Genomic DNA, 17,445 nt, shown 5'->3' with positions numbered 1-17,445 from the left:
CTAACCATCTACAATCCCCTGCTCATTATCCTCACATTTACCTCCTGGCTGTTCAATCTTTACATGGATGGGGTGGTGCAAGAGGTGAATGCAAGGGGAGTGGGTCAGGGGTGATGATTAAAGAAAATGGAGAAAAGTGGGAGGTGAGCCAGTTGTTGTTTGCCGATGACACTGCGTTTGTAGCAGGATCAGAGGAGGGATTGAGGAAGTTAGTGACAGAGTTTGAGAAGGGGTGTGAAAGAAGGAAGCTGAAGATAAATGTGGGCAAAAGTAAGGTGATGAGATGTACAAGGGGAGAGAGTGACAGTAGGCTGGAAGTGAGCATTAAGGGTGAGAAACTGGAGGAAGTGGATAGTTTCAGATACTTGGGTGTGAATGTGACAGGAAAGGGAGGAGTGGGGGTGGAGGTAGAATGTAGATTGAGAGAAGCGAGTAAATGCCTTGGTGGATTAAAAAGTGTAATGAGAAATAGACATCTGGGAATGGATGCTAAGAGGAGGTTATATGAAGGAGTGATTGTGCCAACAGCAATGTACAGGGCAGAAATATGGAATATGAGAGAGGAAGAGAGAAGGAGTTTGAATGTGTTTGAGATGAGGTGTCTGAGAAGTATGATAGGGGTTACTAGGCTAGATAGAGTGAGAAATGAGGAGGTGAGGAGGAGAACAGGGGTGGAAAAGGAGCTGGGAGATAGGGTTGATGAAAGAGTATTAGGATGGTTTGGACACATGGAAAGAATGAGTGAAGAAAGATTAGTAAAAGAAGTGTGGAAGGCAGAGGTGGAAGGAGTGAATATGAGGGGGCATCCTAGGATGAGATGGATGGATGGGGTGAAAGGGGCTTTACAAAAGAGAGGAATATCTGTAGAGGAAGGACGGGAGAAAACAGAAGATAGGGGTGAATGGAGAAGGGTTGTGTACAGATGAGGCTGTGATGCATGATGGGGAGTGGGTGGGGGATGGGAGGAGGAAGTATGTATGAGAAAAAATATTAATGCAGCCCGAAGGGATTTCTCCCTGTCTTCTCCTTTCCTGCATGAGGGGTTGGAGAGGGGGGGGGGGTCGCCGAATTTATGAAGCGGCCTTACTGTGGATGTGCTGTGTCTTGCGACACTGCTTCTGACTCAGGGCAGTGGACAGGAGGTGCCAAGATAGGAGGGAGGGAGGAGGGTGGAGGGGAGTGGAATATATGGGAAATGAAATGGGTGGGAGTGATTTCTATGCCTTTTTCTTTTTGGCTACCCCCTGTGTAAGGGGGAAAAAGCTTTTGGTATATGTATGTATGTATGTATTTACCTATTTGTAGTATACAGGAAAGGAGCAATGCTTGTTTGGTACTGTCTCCTATTCTCCAATTTTCTAACATACCTGGACTCAAATTCATGTATGGTTCCAACTTAATCTATATCTTTGATTTCCAGTTATCATATTTAGATTTCAATTCATGTACTGTTTGAACTTGGGCTATAGCACCTAAGCTATTCCACATATCTATACATCTATAAGGAAAACTGTATTTCTTCACATCTTTTCAACATGTTCTCTTTCTTAATTTACTTTCATGATCTAGCTCTCCCACTGTACCACCCCATCCATGTACACATTGAACAACCATACTGACATGACATGTCCATGATGCAGCCCCACCTTTACCTCAAACTACTTCCATTTCACAGCTAAATGCCTTATCAACAACTTGGTTAAGGATATGGTGGACACAGAATCAATTTGGGTGTAGATGATAGGCAAGGAGAAACATATCATTGGGGTTCTCTATAGACTTCCTAACCTCAGTACATAAGAGACAAAAATGTTGTGATCATGGGAGATTTTAACAATAGGAACATTGGCTGGGCCAAATTAGTAGATCAGGAGGTGCACTTTTTTTTTAAGTGATACAAGATAATTTCTTAAAGCAATTGATTGCCAAGCTTACAAATGGGGAGAATACTTTGGACTTACAATTAGCAAAGATATAATAAGAGGTGTAATAGTGGGCAATAGACTAGGTACTAGCGATCATCAAGAAATATGATTTTGCATTAAATGGGAAGAAATGAATTGTGAAAATAACATATTACAGTCAGCGTGGATTGTATTATATACTTGGGAAATATACACAAAAAAAAAATATATATATACACAAAAAAAAAAAAAAAAAAAAAAAAAAAAAAAATTTAAACACTTTGCCAATGCTACTTCCTGATGGGGAAGCCCTTGGCCTTGATGACCTGCTGGAGTCTCTTGGGGACAGAATTGGCCAAATTCTGACAGTGGGAAACAGGAATTTCCTCCCACACCTTCCAGATGGCTATCTCAAGCTTGGGAATTGTAGATGAGTCTTTCTGACAAGGCATGCCTTTATGATGCCCCACAAGTTTTCTATGGGGGAAATCTCGGATGACTGACCAGACCAATCCTCTATGTAGTTGACCTCACTGTCACTGAGCCACTTTTTGGCTGCCCTTGAGGTGTGGCAAGGGGCACTGCCCTGCTGAAGGATCACACACCCAGTTTTCACAAAACACTCAGAGTTGACAGTCTGGTCCTTAAGGAGTATTACAAGGCTCCCAAAACCACCATAGCCAAAGGTGCCCCACACCATAAGATAGGGTGGGTGCTTAATGGTTGCCACTGTCAAGTGTGGGTCACATGCTGATGTGGTAGGAGAGTTCCACATCTTCATTCCCTTGCTCTCACTTATACAAAAGGTCACTTTATCGGTCTAAAGGAGCTTACACCACTGAACAAAATCCCAGTCTTTATGATCCTCAGCAAATTGGACATGGTGGCACCTTTGTTTTGCAGTGATGAGGGGCTTCACACATGCTTTCACTTTTGAGTAATTTAGCCACTTCTGAATATTTTCCTGAATTGTCCTGATGAAGAAATCACTGAGAAGCTTAGGGTTCTTTTCCTTCAATTCCTTTGCAGTTGTAGAAGGGTTAAGGTCCAACTGACATTTTACAAGCCTTAACCCCTTCCATACGGTGCCGCACACGTAGGCGTCATGGACTTAGATCTCGGTGGCAGCAGCCAATGCCAGCCGTACGACGTGTCGTAATAATACTCGCATCATAAAATATAGTCACCGCTTATATCGATCGTTCTCTCTTCACCCGTGAATTTTGATAACCATAGAAAATGCGATTACAAAAGAATTAGAAAGAATGTCATTATGGAGGGGCGACTACAATAAATATAATCAAGACGCCGATATGGCAGCATCGCGAATACACTCGCTCCCCATGACGCCTACGTGTGCGGCACCGTATGGAAGGGGTTAATGCCTTTGGGGAAATCATCAGGGCCTTGACCCCAGCATGTATGTGGAGGGGCACAGTATCAACCCCTCCACCCATGTGCCAATTTGTTTGGAGTCAGGACACAGTACACTCAGTCACACCTGTTGCCTTGGCTATTTCTCAATTATTCTTTCCCACTTTGTGTAGTTCAATCACTTTCACAATGTTATCATGCACTGTGCAATTTCCAGGCATCATGCAAAGGGCAGGGCACACTCCAAAAGTCAGTGAACACCATGAGGAGAAACAAACTCAGTGACAATGTGAAAAAATAAACACTTCCACTGAAGGACAGTCACACACTGACTGGCTTTGTTTCATGTTGCTATTTCATGGGTGAATGGCTGTAGGTTTTTTGTCACTTTCTTCCCACATGGTTTTTGGGAATGAGACATCACACAGGTCCCAAAAACACAGACCATTATGCATACTCGAAAAGTTTGCAAAACAGTCCATGCTAACTGTATTACCTGACTTTAGAAAGGCTCATTTTGAGGAAATGAGGAAATACCTGAGTAAGATTGGTATCACACTCATTTAAACTGTTTACTCTAACCACCTCTCTACCTTCGACCCTTTTCATCTTTCTCCACCTATCCTCCACTCTCAACCACCAAAAAATTATCTGACATGCCCCTACTCTCTCCCCTAAGAAAATGGACATCCAGAAATCTTCCTATCCTTCTTTTGCTTACCACTACATGGTCCATTATTATCTCATCAACCACTTTTCTTTCCACCACCCTTTCCCATGTGTACTTATGCTTGACTTTCTTCTTAAACACTGTGTTAGCTATCTTTAACTCCAGGTGGAAATCATACAGGAGCGTTGATGGTGAAGATGTCTTTAGAGAGTTGATGATGATAGATAACAATGACCAACTTTACAGATTTGTTCTGGCTAATGACACTCTATCCACCTCTGCCTTCCACACTTTCTATCCTAGTCTTTCCTCATTCAGTCTTTCCACTGACATTTTACAAGGCTCTTTGAGGAAATCTTCCACATACCAAAGACAAACGTGAACAAATTTAAAGATTATCTTGAAAGAAGTAGAGGTAAGGCCATCAATAACAGATTATCCTATGTAGCACAATTAATTACTAAAAGCACAAGTACATACCTCAGTAATCTCGGGATCATTAATGGAGCCACCAAAGTTGACATAATCCCTTAAAGTTGATATTCCAGGAGCTTTAATTCCAATAACAAACAGTAAGCAGCCACCAACATACCGCAGCACAAAGAGTATGAACTCTAGTTTGTCTGTCAACCTATCATACAAAGAAAACATGTAACTTTTTTATATTTTTTCTTTCACCTCCAACTTTTCAATTTCATGATTTGCAATATCTTTCATAACACATATAAAAAGCATCGAACTATATTACTGTGGCTCTTACGTTGATAAATCAAACCACCATGACTCATTCTGCAAATTGAGAAAGGCAAGGTTCTCACTGACAAAGACTAGAGTCCAGAAGACCAAGAGGACGATACCATGGCCACGAGCCGGGACAGATGGTAGCAGGTAATTTCGTTCCAGGAACACAAGCCGTAATGACAATGGCCAACACACAATGTTGCACACACATACAACAATCATGTAGCCATAAAGAACATGTTTGTCTGTGGAAAGAGAGGGAAAAAAAAAATCAGAGTTAATTTGTGCCTTACTACTAAACATTACCATGTGCATCAGTACCTATTTTGCATTTTTTTTGCAAAAACAATAATGATAATATAGTGGCAGTTGTCATAACATAGACTAAGGCCCTTTCCCTGTTATAGGGGTTCCCATAATAGGTAGTGACTTCCTTATTTTTATACATTCTATATTTTAGGAGCTTCTGTGATATCTCTGAAGACCAGTCACACAGCATTCTTTTATGTTTGAAGATGGTGTTCAAAAAAGAATGGTGACCAATTTTAATGTCTCTGTTTTGCTACCCTCCTTAAATCTATCCCTTACCATCTCTTCAAGGTGATATTGACCCTGGGGGTAGAATCACTGGTTATTGCAGACAAAATACTAAATACTCTTATAAGACGGAGAAAGGAGATTGAGTCAAAGCACACACCCATACAATTAAAAAATAAATCCCATTCAACCACCACTCCCACCTCACCATCTTGAGGAAGAAAGGTTGCTCTGTCCCTTATCATATTGCTTGGGTCATAGGCAATGCAATGAGGCATGCCTCTTCTGCAGCAGAACCTGAAAACAGAGCTGATTTAACTCCACCACTGCATCATATGATGACCCAAATCCTTATCCACTTACAATAATTTATTAACCTAATGAGATTTTCCCTTTAAGCCACGTCATCCCTTCATCCACTCCCAATATCTTTCCATTCACTCATATTTTTTGCATTTTGTCTTCCCTGTTAAACAGACATTCCACATACACTTGAAATCTCCTGTCCCATCCAACCATTTCATTCTCAATCTTCCTCTCAAGCTCATTCCATCCACTTCTGTTTTCCATTCTCTCCTTGTTAGACTTTCCTTATTTATTCAATATAGTTCACCTCCACATCCACACCTCCATTCATCACTATTCGTGATCCTAAATAGTAAAACTCCAGTTCCTCAAGTTTTCACTCTTCACACTCACATTTAACCTGCCATCATTATCATTACTATAGATCTCATCATTTAACTTTTGCCTACATTCACTGATAATATTTTTCTCTCACTTTCCCAAATTCAAATCACTGACAATGTTCCCTAATTTGTAATGTATAGCAATTTTTATTAAAAAATTTGAACTACACTGAAAAACTTGTTGGTAAAATGTATACATCTTTTAAAGTGAATAATCTATTTCCTGTTTCTCTTGGATCAGCATCTACTCAATGACTTGCCAGAATCTTGTATTCATACAGACTAGTTCAAATATTTTCAATATCTACGGGCCTCAGATACAGTAGGGACGTCCATGGGGGGAGGACTGAGGGAATATAAAATGACAGGAGTAAATGGAGGAAGACTGAATGAATGAAAGGATGATGTGTCTCAAAGGGATGTTTTCTTATCTGCTATGTAAAATTCTTAACTGGGTAAGGAGGAGACTGGCATATAATGAAGCAGTGTAAGTAAACCAGTTCCCTCTGTTGGGCCCTGCTATGGAAATGCTCTCACTGCATTGTCTTCAGCCAGAGCACTGTGACAGGGGAAAGAAATTACTCTTCATCCACAGGGTGCTGATATGAGGGGAGCATTAAATGAATTCTAATGAATATATCAGGGGTATATACCCTGACAGGGCCACCCTCCTTACAAGGGAAAAAGGGCCTTTGGTTTGTATGTACAGTAAAAGCAAAATATGTAGTTACACATACATACTTACCTAAGACTGTACCCTGCAGTATAAGTCGGACAACTGCAATAACCATCATCATAATGGTTAGAAACACTTGCAAGCCAAAAAACATTGACTTGGGGCGTAAGTACTGATCAGTCACAGTAGCATAGCGATGGTACATCAACCATTGGGCCATTCCTGCCAGCAGGAGAAAGCCTGCATACACAGCAGTTGTGACGGTGTCCAGAAAGCAGTGAGATATGCCATGGTTGACCCATATCTCACTGAATGTTACATTGGGTGGGCAGTACAACATACTGCTCTATAGTTTTTTAATCCCTGTGGAGAAAAATAAAACGGATAAAGGGAAAATGTTTTTGAATATTATTTTTTTTTATAATCATAATGAAAAACATATACCGTATTTTCCGGCTTAAAATGCTCATCGGGTTATAATGCGCACCCATGCACTTCATTATCTCAGTACACAGATGGCGCGCACCGACGTATAACGCGCATGCCAGGAAAAGTCACTGGTGGCATGAACTGCATGTATACGACTCCTGCTTGCGTTGGTCCATTGTTTTGTGGGAAATTTGAGCCATGAAAAGTTTATTGAATACAAAATGTACATGAAAAATTTCGGATTTAAAAAAAAAAAAAAAAAAAAAAAAAAAAAAAAATTAATATCCCGAGGGAATAATTCATCTTACAAGTTTTTATCACCGTGTACAAGTTTTTATCACCATGCAGCAACAAACTATGTTTCGGTTCATAAGTGTCTTTACTGAAGTGACGTTTAGTTTAACAAACTCTTGCAAGAGGGTGTTTAGTGTAGGCTAGATTGGCAATAGAACTATCAATCTCGGCCCTGATCTAGCATATTCTGGGTGAGCTAAAACGGCCAACGTTCATGATGTTGGTACCAGTGCTGTTTTACGGATCCTAAATATTTGCTTAGACTACGATAATTAATGTTAGTAAAAATAAACCAATGAAATAACGGCGATTAATTACTTAGTATCATGTGAACGAGGTTACATGGAGAAGTATTTTTCATTGGCTAGAGCCACCGCTGGGAAATCTGTTGATTTGTCACTAAATTAAGTGTCAGTTTAGGTATCAATCAGGACACAACTAAGAAAAAGTCGGAACTACATGTACCGGTATATGACTCATGTTGTGCGTTGGTCCCTTATTACTTTGTAGCTTAAATAGTTTTTAGGAAATACGATCTAAAAAAAAGTTTATTGAAAGTAAAATATACAGAAACATTTTGGGATTTTTACAGAAAATGTTCATTTTATATCTTGAGGAAATAATTCGTCTTTACCATTTTTTATTTAATACTGAAACAAACTACAGACTGTTTCGTTTTAGCTTTGAACCTGCAATGACAGTGGTGAAATAGGACAGTCTCTCATCGAGGTGACGTTTAGTTAATATAACTCCCAAAAGAGGGTGTTGTAGTCAGGTGTTTGACACGAGTTTATGAACTGCCGCAACGGAATTTGTACCATACCTAAAGTGAAGCAACAAAGCCAACATAAAAATTCAAACTAGGATGCTGTGAACATGGGCAAATATCATGAATATTGATCATGTTTCATGGTGTTTAGGCCTATTTAAACATGAAAAATAAGATTCGATAGATACCTATACCAAATACTTATATAGCCCATGCTGGCGTATTCTTTCATGTCACCATGGCTGCTCTTCTTGTTCTCACGGAACGTCACGAAGAAGTGTGCCGTCCCGACTTTGTGACGGCCAACATCGTCACGTTGTTGTGAAAAAAATTACACACACAGCCGCAGAATTTTTATCGTTGGCTGTAGATAATGCACACCACCGGATAATGCGCACCCCCCATTTTTAGGCCCTTCCAACGGAAAAAAGTCGCGCACTATACGTCAGAAAATACGGTAACTTTCTAGAGTGAAAATAAAACAGCAAAGAAATACAAAACAATCAGCAAAGAATACATAACATCTTTGCATATATTTGGACCTTGTCTTACATTATTAAAGCTAATTTTCAAAATACCCAAACCACAGTTTATATGAAAGTATATAAGAAAAAATAAACACTTCTTTGAAAGACTGGCTTGCTGAAAAAAGTGTGAACCTAATGCACATATTTGCAAATTTTGCCACTTCTGAGCTTCAAGATATACACACACATGTTGGTTGAAGTGACAACAAAGTTTGGAACTCCAGGAAAACTTCAAGTTTCATCGATCTCAACAAGGGAGTACCTTTGTTCTATTGATAGGGAAGTGGAAAGCTCGTGGTGTAGTGGGACGGTGAAGAAAAAGGAGGGATTACTGAGGAAAATGGAAGGAAATGAGGAAGGGGACGAACGGGCCCCGGTTGTTAGAAGAGGTGTAAACAAGAGGGGTGCAGAACACACAGACAAGGAAGAACAAGGAAGCAGAAGTGTCAAAAGCAGAAATATAGATAATAGTAGATCAATGGAAAGAGAAGATAACTGCTTTTATGGATTTAAGGAGGGAGGAGGTGACAACCTCCACTGACTAGTAAATCTAGAGGAGAAACTAAAAAAAATGAACAAAGCATGGGAGGTTAGGTTTAACCAATTAACACTAGTTACCCAAAGAGTTGATAAACTGGAAGAACTAAAGAAGGAGAATCAAAACCTAACTACAGAAATAGAAGAAAAAAAAAAGTTAAGAGAAGTAAAGGATGAGAATGAAGAATTAAAGAGGAATAATAAAGAGAATAAAGAGTCCATAGCAAAAGAGGTACGTGGTTGGAAAAAAGTACAAGAGAACAATAAAAATCAATTGAGAGATATAGTGGAACAGCAGATGAAAGGACAAACTAAGGACGCTGTTATTAAAGTGATGAGGGAGAAGTAGAATATAGTAGGAGACTTAGTGGATAAAAAGAAATGTATAATCATATTAGGGATGGAATAGAAGAATAATCCAAATAGGACTACAAGAATAAAGGAGGAAAAGGAAAAAGTAAATAATATATTATAAGTAGTTCAAGAAGATAAACCAGAAACAGAGAAACAAATAGAAGAAATATACAGACTAGGGAAATACAATACAGATAAGACCAGACTAATTAAGGTTAAATTCAGGTCACAAACGACAGCAGAGAATATCTTAGCAAAAACAGGGAAACTAGCAGACAGTGAGCAATATAAACAGGTATGGATAAAAAGAGAAATGAATAAAGAGGAAAGAGAGGAGAAAACAAAAAGACTAGAAGCTAAGGAAAAAAACAAGAAAAGAACAGAATCAGAAAAAGAGAAATTCTATTGGAGAGTAGTGAATATGAAAGTGAGGAAATGGTTCATAGCAGAGAAAAACAGAAGGGAAACAGAAAACACAATGGAAGTAGCAGAAAATTAAAAGTGTCTTACACAAATATAGATGGCTTAACAGGCTTGAACGAACTGAATGATTACCTAAAGGAAAAAGAACTGGACATAATGGGAACTGTAGAGACAAAGGATGGACAAGTGGAGGACATGGATGAGAAGAGCAGGAAGTTTGTAGTAAATTATGTGCCTCCTAAAATGGCTTTGTGGGGCGAGAAAGAACACAAAAATATGTTAGAAGACACAAGGATAACATTAAATAAAATAATGGAAGATGGAGGAAGAATTATAATGGGTGACATTAATTGTAAAGAAATCTGCTGGGAAGAGATGACAGTGAAGGGTGGAGACGACCTATGGGGAAATGTACAACTTGATATACTTATAGAACATACAATGATGCAATGGATACAAGAGAATACTAGATATAGAAATGAGGAAGAACCATCGAGACTGGACCTAATAATCACATCAGAACCCGAAATAGTGGACAAGATTGAATATAAGACACCAATAAGTAAAAGTGACCACATATTGGTTGAAATGGAACTAAATGAGGAAAAATACATGAAAAAAATGAACAATATAGAAAGGGAAGATTGATGTATGATTTTTTTTTTTATATAAAATAAGAGAATTCTTTCAAAAAGCAGACTGGGAAAGAATACACAAGGAGGAAACAACAGTAGAAGAGAAATGGAATATTTTGACAAAAATTTATAAAGGAGTGGAAAAGTATGTTCCAAGACAAAAGCAAGAAAAAGAATATGTAAAGTGTTGGTACAGCAAAAGATGTAGGGAACTAAAAGACAAAAGGGATAAAGCTTGGATAAAATGGAAAAAAGACAAAAGTCCTGAAAAATGGAAAATATATACTACAGGTAGTTATAGAAATGAATATGTACAAGTGTGCAGAGAAGAAAGAGAAAATATGAAAAAGATGTCATAGAAAAATGTAAAGATCAACCAAAACTATTTTACAGATTTGTAAACAACTGAAAAACAAACACGAATTTGAGAAACTATGACAAGGAGGAGTTGAATACACAGAGGAAACAGAAATGGCAAAAATTATGAACAAGCATTTTAGATTGGTGTTTACGAGAGAGAACATACAACCTAGAGATATCAAGTGGGAGGAGAAAGTCCCCCTAAGAAAGAGATAGAAGTATCAAAGAATTAAATAATTAATCACTGGAGTAATCTCGATGTCAGAAAATCGCAAGGACCAGATGAAATGACAATCTGGATTTTGAGAGAATGCAGCAATGAACTAACAGACAAAATACATAGTCTAATAAACAGTTCATTGAAAGAAGGAAAAGTTCCAGAAGATTGGAAAAGAGCAAACATAGTACCAATATATAAAAGGGGAAACAAGGAAGACCCTACTAACTCTAGACCGGTCTCTCCTACAAGCACGATGGCTAAAATTTGTGAAAGAATGAACAAAATTGGATGGGTAAGGGATTTGGAAAAAAATAACGTACTAAATCCAAGGTAATTTGGATTTAGACAAGGACGATCATGTGTCACAAACTTAATGTGTTTCTATTCAAGGATAATAGATGTAATACAAGAAAGAGATGGATGGGCTGATTGTGCATATGTAGACCTGAAAAAAGCTTTTGATAAGGTGCCACATAAGAAGTTGCTAAAGAAATAAGAAACTGCAGGAGGAATACAGGGCAAACTGCTGAAGTGGATGGAAGACTTCTTGCATGAAAGAAAAATGAGAGTGGTGATAAGAGACAAACACACTAATTGGGATGAAGTGATAAGTGGAGTTCCACAAGGAACAGTTCTGGCCCCAATAATGTTTGCTATATATCTTAAGATATGGATAAAGGAATTGAAACTTATATGAGCTTCTTTGTAGATGATGCAAAACTGTTGAAAAGCGTGAACATTGAAGAAGATTGTGAGTTGCTACAGAGCAATCTCAATAAAGTATGGGAATGGAGTAGGAAGTGGGAGATGGAATTCAATATTAAGAAGTGCAGTATAATGGAATTTGGAAAAAGCAAAAAAAGAATAGTGGGATCATATAAATTGGGAGAAGAAGAAATTAAAAAATTAGAAAATGAGAAGGACCTGGGAGTCATTATTATGAATAATATGTCCCCTGAGAAACATATAAACAAAATTTTTGGAGAAACTTATAATTTAATAAGAACAATCAAAGTGGCATTTACATACCTGGACGAAGAAATAGTGAAGAAAATACTATTCACTTTGATAAGACCAAGATTGGAGTATGCAGCGACAACATGGTCACCAAGTACAAAAAAAAATGCATAACAAAACTTGAAAGAATACAAAGAGCAATTATGAAATTAGTACCAACACTCTCAGAACTATCATATGAAGAGACTAGCAAAACTTGAGCTACAGACATTGGAGCAAAGAAGAGAGAGAGAGGAGACTTGATATTTATAGAATCATGAAAGGCATAGAAACTATTGATAGAGAGGATCTAATAAAATGGGATAGTAGAAATACAAGAGGACACGGAAAGAAAATCAAGAAAGACAGTTATAGAAGAGACCTGAAAAAGAACAGTTTTCTCCACAGAGTAATATACGTTTGGAACAAGTTAGATGAGAAAGTAGTGTGTGCAAAAACAATACACAAATCTAAAAACAGTCTGGATAAAACAAGATATGAAGACGGGACACCACGAGCTTAGCTCCCCTTCCTGTAAAATACAAATAGGTAAATACATACATACATACATACATATATATATATATATATATATATATAGTACAACCTCTCATTAACTGACTAAAAGGGGGGTAACGGTATCCATTGATGTGAATAATCCATTGATTTGGAGTGGTTTTTGGGTGGCATAGTGATTGCACAGCACTAAACAATGGCACCAAAAACACCGAAAACACCGCAAACACAGCTAATTAACATCCGTTAATGAGAGGTAGTACTGTATATATATAGTATATAATATATATATATATACAGAGTACGATTGAAAAACAGTCATGGGAACTGTTTCACAGATATATTAATCAACTAATCCATTGTCTTGGTCTATAAATCTCTCATAGAAAATATTTTGTGGGGTCTGGTTAGGATATGTGGTAGTTGCATCTAGGGCAGTTGGAGTTTGTTGCCATGCCAATTCTGTGTTGGTATTCTTAACCTCTTCAACATGTGTCAAATTCTTGCGCGTGGTATTGGGTGCCTGAGGTACAATGATTGATGCATCACAATACTCACATTATAAATATAAAATCACTGTTGTATTACTCATTCTCTTTCACTGAGAAATAATAAACACAGAAAAAGTGATCAAGCCAGTTCACAGAATTTGGGGGGTCCCTCAAAAAAATATAATCAAGATGCCAACACTGGCATCCTCGTATACCCATTTGCAGAATAAAAATTCTAGCTTGTCTCCGATTTTTTTTTTTTTTTTTTTGGTACAGTACATTCAATAGTGAAATGTCAAAGACCTGGACTAACTAGGGATATAGCCATGTTTATTTCTCTTTCCATAGTTTCAGGCCTTGACCTAACTCTTACTTAATAAAATAAATTATACATAAGTAAAAGATGTCACATAAAATCCCTCCACAGCACTATTTTTATGAAATGATGGCATAAATATAATCAAGATTAATTATAAATCATTACATAACAGCATATTAAACACACTATACGGTACCTAAGATCAGCATAAAATACTGTACATTTACTTAATTCTATGTACTAGATTCTACATGCGCCATTTTCTACTATGGGTAAGTGTGCATTTCAAATAAAATGTATAATACTCTTCTAGCCCATCTATTTTGTATACCAAGGGCTTTTTACACTTTACCAGGGAGGTAGCCAAAGTCAAAAGGCACATACCCACACCCACACATTTCATTCCCACCCACTCCTCTCCCATCCACCACCCCTTCCCCCCTGTCATCTTCACTCCTCTTGGACGATGGGTCATCCCTGTATCCCGTCCACTGCCCTGTGGCAAAATATTCACACAAAACCACTTCCTAACCCCCTTATCCCCACTCCTCCCTTCCTTGCATTACAGTATTATTAGCTATACACAGCCATTCCCTATTCACCCCTATCTCTAAGTAGGACCACATGTCAATTAGACAAAAGATACTGTGTTGTTATCTGGTGATTATCAGTGTGGGGGCATTATAGTATGAGGTGTTCTGTGTGTTGGTTGCATCTGGGATAGTTTCAATCTGTGGCTAGGCATATTCTGTGTTGGTACTAAATGACAGATGTTGTCTGTCCTGAGCATAGGTGCTAGTGTGGTTCCTGTCTGGTGTGGGAGAGTTTTCTCTAGTATTTATATCTAGGGATTGTTAGAGTATTGAGTTTGGTGGTCTTTCATGAAGGGCTCGTTTTGTTATATGAGTGTGAATGTGTTTCTGTGTACAGTACTTGTTTTGTGTGTTACGGGTGGTAGGTTCTGGTAGATGTTTGCAGGATCAAAATTTGGGGAGGGGGAAGGCTAACCTGAATTTTGTAAATGCAGATGACGCTTTTAAAGGGGCGTACTCTGTAGCATGAACACAATGATTTTGAATATAAATTGAAGTATATGTTCTCATTTTATTTGAAATATTGGTCAAAAGTAATACTTAATCTTACACCTTTAAAGATTTACCCTCCTTATGTGTTGAATATACTTCTACCACTGTAATACTGCTTTCTGTCATGTACTGGTGTACATGAGGCAGGTTTCTCAACCTCTGCAATGAGGTAATGGAAGAACAAATGGGGGGGGGGGGAGTCTTCAGCCCCCTCAGCCCCACGCTTGGATCTACCACTGGATGTTTGAGTAGTGTGCTGCTGGTGTAGTGTTTTTTGTTACATTCTATTGGAGGCACTTGTGAGGTGTAGTGTGAAGGGTGTATGTTGTTAAGGGTTCTGGTGTTCCTGTCATTTTCATGTGATATGTAGGTGTTCTATACAGGTGGTGTAAGTGTGTAAAAAAACAGGAGTGAATGGAAATCAGTTGTAAATAGACAAGGAAATGATCCAGCATAATGGTATGTTCCTCTTGCTTGCTGCATAAATTTTCTGAAGTGGATGGGTGTGGGGAATCAATAAACTGATGACTCAACTTTCACCAAGTGGAAAACCCACTGTCCTCTAGTGGATGACAATATTCCTCTTAACCTCTTCAATACCAGTTGAATATTTGCTCACACATCAGGTTGCCTGATGTATGACGATGCATCGCAATATGTGCATTACAAAGTATAATGTTGCTGTTATATTCATTCTCTTTCTCCTTGAATAAAGTCATAGAAAACATTATCAAACTTGTTCACAGAATACGGCGGTCAGGAACAACTACAAAATGAATATAATCAGGAAGTCGCCTCTGGTATCCTTGTATACCCCACTTGCAGCTCATGATGCATACATAGGCATCATTATATTGAAAAGGTTAACTTCCCCACAGACCTTGGTATCTTTTTAGAAGTGCAAACCTATGCAGTATAGCATTAGAAAATTAAATATTTTGTAAAATATGATACATATGTAATATTTTTCTTGGCAGAAATCAATATCAGAAAATGTTGCTAAAAGCTATGTCAAAACGAAGTTGCATCAACTCCTTTAGAAACCATCTTCGTTTTGACAGATTTGGAGGTTGGAGATGACAATGGTGACGACCTGATGACCTCTAAAATTACAGGTACTGTTTTACTAAATGCAGGTTAGGTTAGAATAGACGAATTTATCATCCTTTAATTTTTTTTGCTTCCACCTCTACCAAAACAAAGATGGCACCTCAAGTAGTCAAAGTGGCTAGGTTTCTTTGTTTATATCTTTTAGCAACTTTTTCTATTATTGACTTCCACCAAGAATAACATATTACGTTCGTGTACTAAAATTTACATAATTATTACTGTATTTAATTTTCTATTGCTATATCGCGTAGTGTGCACTTCTAAAAAATTACCCAGACCTCTCTGGGAGGAAACTTGGGACCGCAATATCGTATCAGTGTGGGACTATTTCTATGTCACAGAGAAGAGAGCAGTTTTTGATCGTTAGCTTTCCACGTGTAATAAAGTACAAGCAGAGTTGGGCACATTCCTTGGTGTCCTGAGGAAAGTCATGCCCGTCAGGACACTGAGGAATGTGCCCAGCTCTGAGTATAAGAAATACATTTGAAGTTGATAGAGATTTAGAGCTTGGCACTTGTGACAAAGTGCCAGCCCCCCAGAGCTGCACTTCCAAATGGAGGTGAGCAGGTTGACAGGTTTTGAAAATGGGAGTTTAACTGTCCATCTTGCAGGACCATCACATCCAGTTACCCATCATTGGTCTCATGGAAGGTCACATTGTAATGAAGTGACGGATGTAAAGAAACTATGACTGGGTGGAACAGTCTCTCTTATACATACACACATATACCAAAAGCTTTTTCCCTCTTACAAGGGAGGTAGCCAAAAAACAAAGGCATAGAAACCACTCCCACCCATTCCATCCCCTACATACGCCACTCCCATCTACCCTCTTCTCTTCCTTTTATCTTGGCACCTTCTGGATGACAGGTCATCCCTGCATCTTGTTGACTGCCCTGGGTCAGAAGTAGTGCCTCACTTATGGATTGGAAAAAAAATCCACAAATGTGGAACCCATGAACAGTACAGCCCAATGTGATGTCATATGTGCTATAGTTTAAATGGCAGACAATCAATCACATATGCCAAGAATTTGTTTTCATATTCTTTTTATTTTACTCTAATGCCACGTCCACACAGTCGAGCACTGTCCGCCGGGCACGAGGGCTTTGCTCGACAACGGGCAATTTCAGCGGGCAAACCATCAAACTGTCCGTTCCCGGCGCCATTTGCGGGCAGTGGATGGAGGGCTGACATCGCTGCCAAACGCACGAGGTGAGGTGCAAGCAAAGTCAGCAAACCCGCTCAGTACAGACCCAAGTTACCTTTACCACCATGTCCGCACCTAGTGCTAGTGTGTACTGGTCTCGACAAGACGTGCTATTGGTGCTATGTTTTTCCTCATATTTGTCTCTTGCCTTTGTAATGTGGCTCCACTTTCGAAAGGCGAACAGAAAAGCTGCTTATGTTTATTCTCATGTAATTGCAAAACAATTGTTCATTTTCATCCTGCAATTCACGTAGGATTGTCACTGAGCTTCCCATTAAATCACGTCTTTGTAACCACTCCCGGCACCAGACATGTCTCTGTGATTTCTTGTTTTTCTTTTTAATGCAGGCAGCAAGTATAATGCTGTAAAGTGCTACCTTCTTTCCAAGTATGGTGGGAACCATGGTTATCGTACCGCACTGAATCACTCCCTCCCAACCTCTGCTTGCGGCCAACTAACCTCCAACCACCATCGTCAGCCGTGTGGACACTTTGCGGGCAGAGTCTGCCAGGCACAGCTCGACCGTGTGGACGCGGCATAAGAAAAGGATATATTGGAAATTCTTATTTTAGTTTATA

At 38.7% G+C, this 17,445-nt stretch overlaps 1 protein-coding gene across 5 annotated transcripts in view; it reads right to left on the bottom strand.

Moving 5' to 3' along the window:
* Nucleotides 1-17,445, bottom strand: part of LOC143019680 (ATP-binding cassette sub-family B member 6-like) — a 38,567-nt gene that overhangs the window by 20,040 nt on the left and 1,082 nt on the right. For 4 of the 5 annotated variants that reach the window (XM_076175618.1, XM_076175617.1, XM_076175619.1 and 1 more), the window contains exons 2-4: nucleotides 6,661-6,954; nucleotides 4,709-4,934; nucleotides 4,429-4,579 (exon numbers count right to left, since the gene is read on the bottom strand). In XM_076175618.1, the coding sequence (XP_076031733.1) occupies nucleotides 4,429-4,579; nucleotides 4,709-4,934; nucleotides 6,661-6,931 (648 nt within the window). In that variant the 5' untranslated portion in view covers nucleotides 6,932-6,954. Of the gene's footprint in view, nucleotides 1-4,428; nucleotides 4,580-4,708; nucleotides 4,935-5,434; nucleotides 5,520-6,660; nucleotides 6,955-17,445 lie in introns of those variants that run through there. The other variant, XM_076175620.1, reaches the window with a different exon arrangement.

Source organism: Oratosquilla oratoria, chromosome 37 (genome assembly GCF_046742065.1).
Source record: "Oratosquilla oratoria isolate Oo_2021 chromosome 37, ASM4674206v1, whole genome shotgun sequence".
In the NCBI taxonomy this organism is placed as follows: domain Eukaryota; kingdom Metazoa; phylum Arthropoda; class Malacostraca; order Stomatopoda; family Squillidae; genus Oratosquilla; species Oratosquilla oratoria.
This window is presented reverse-complemented; position numbering and strand designations above follow the sequence as displayed.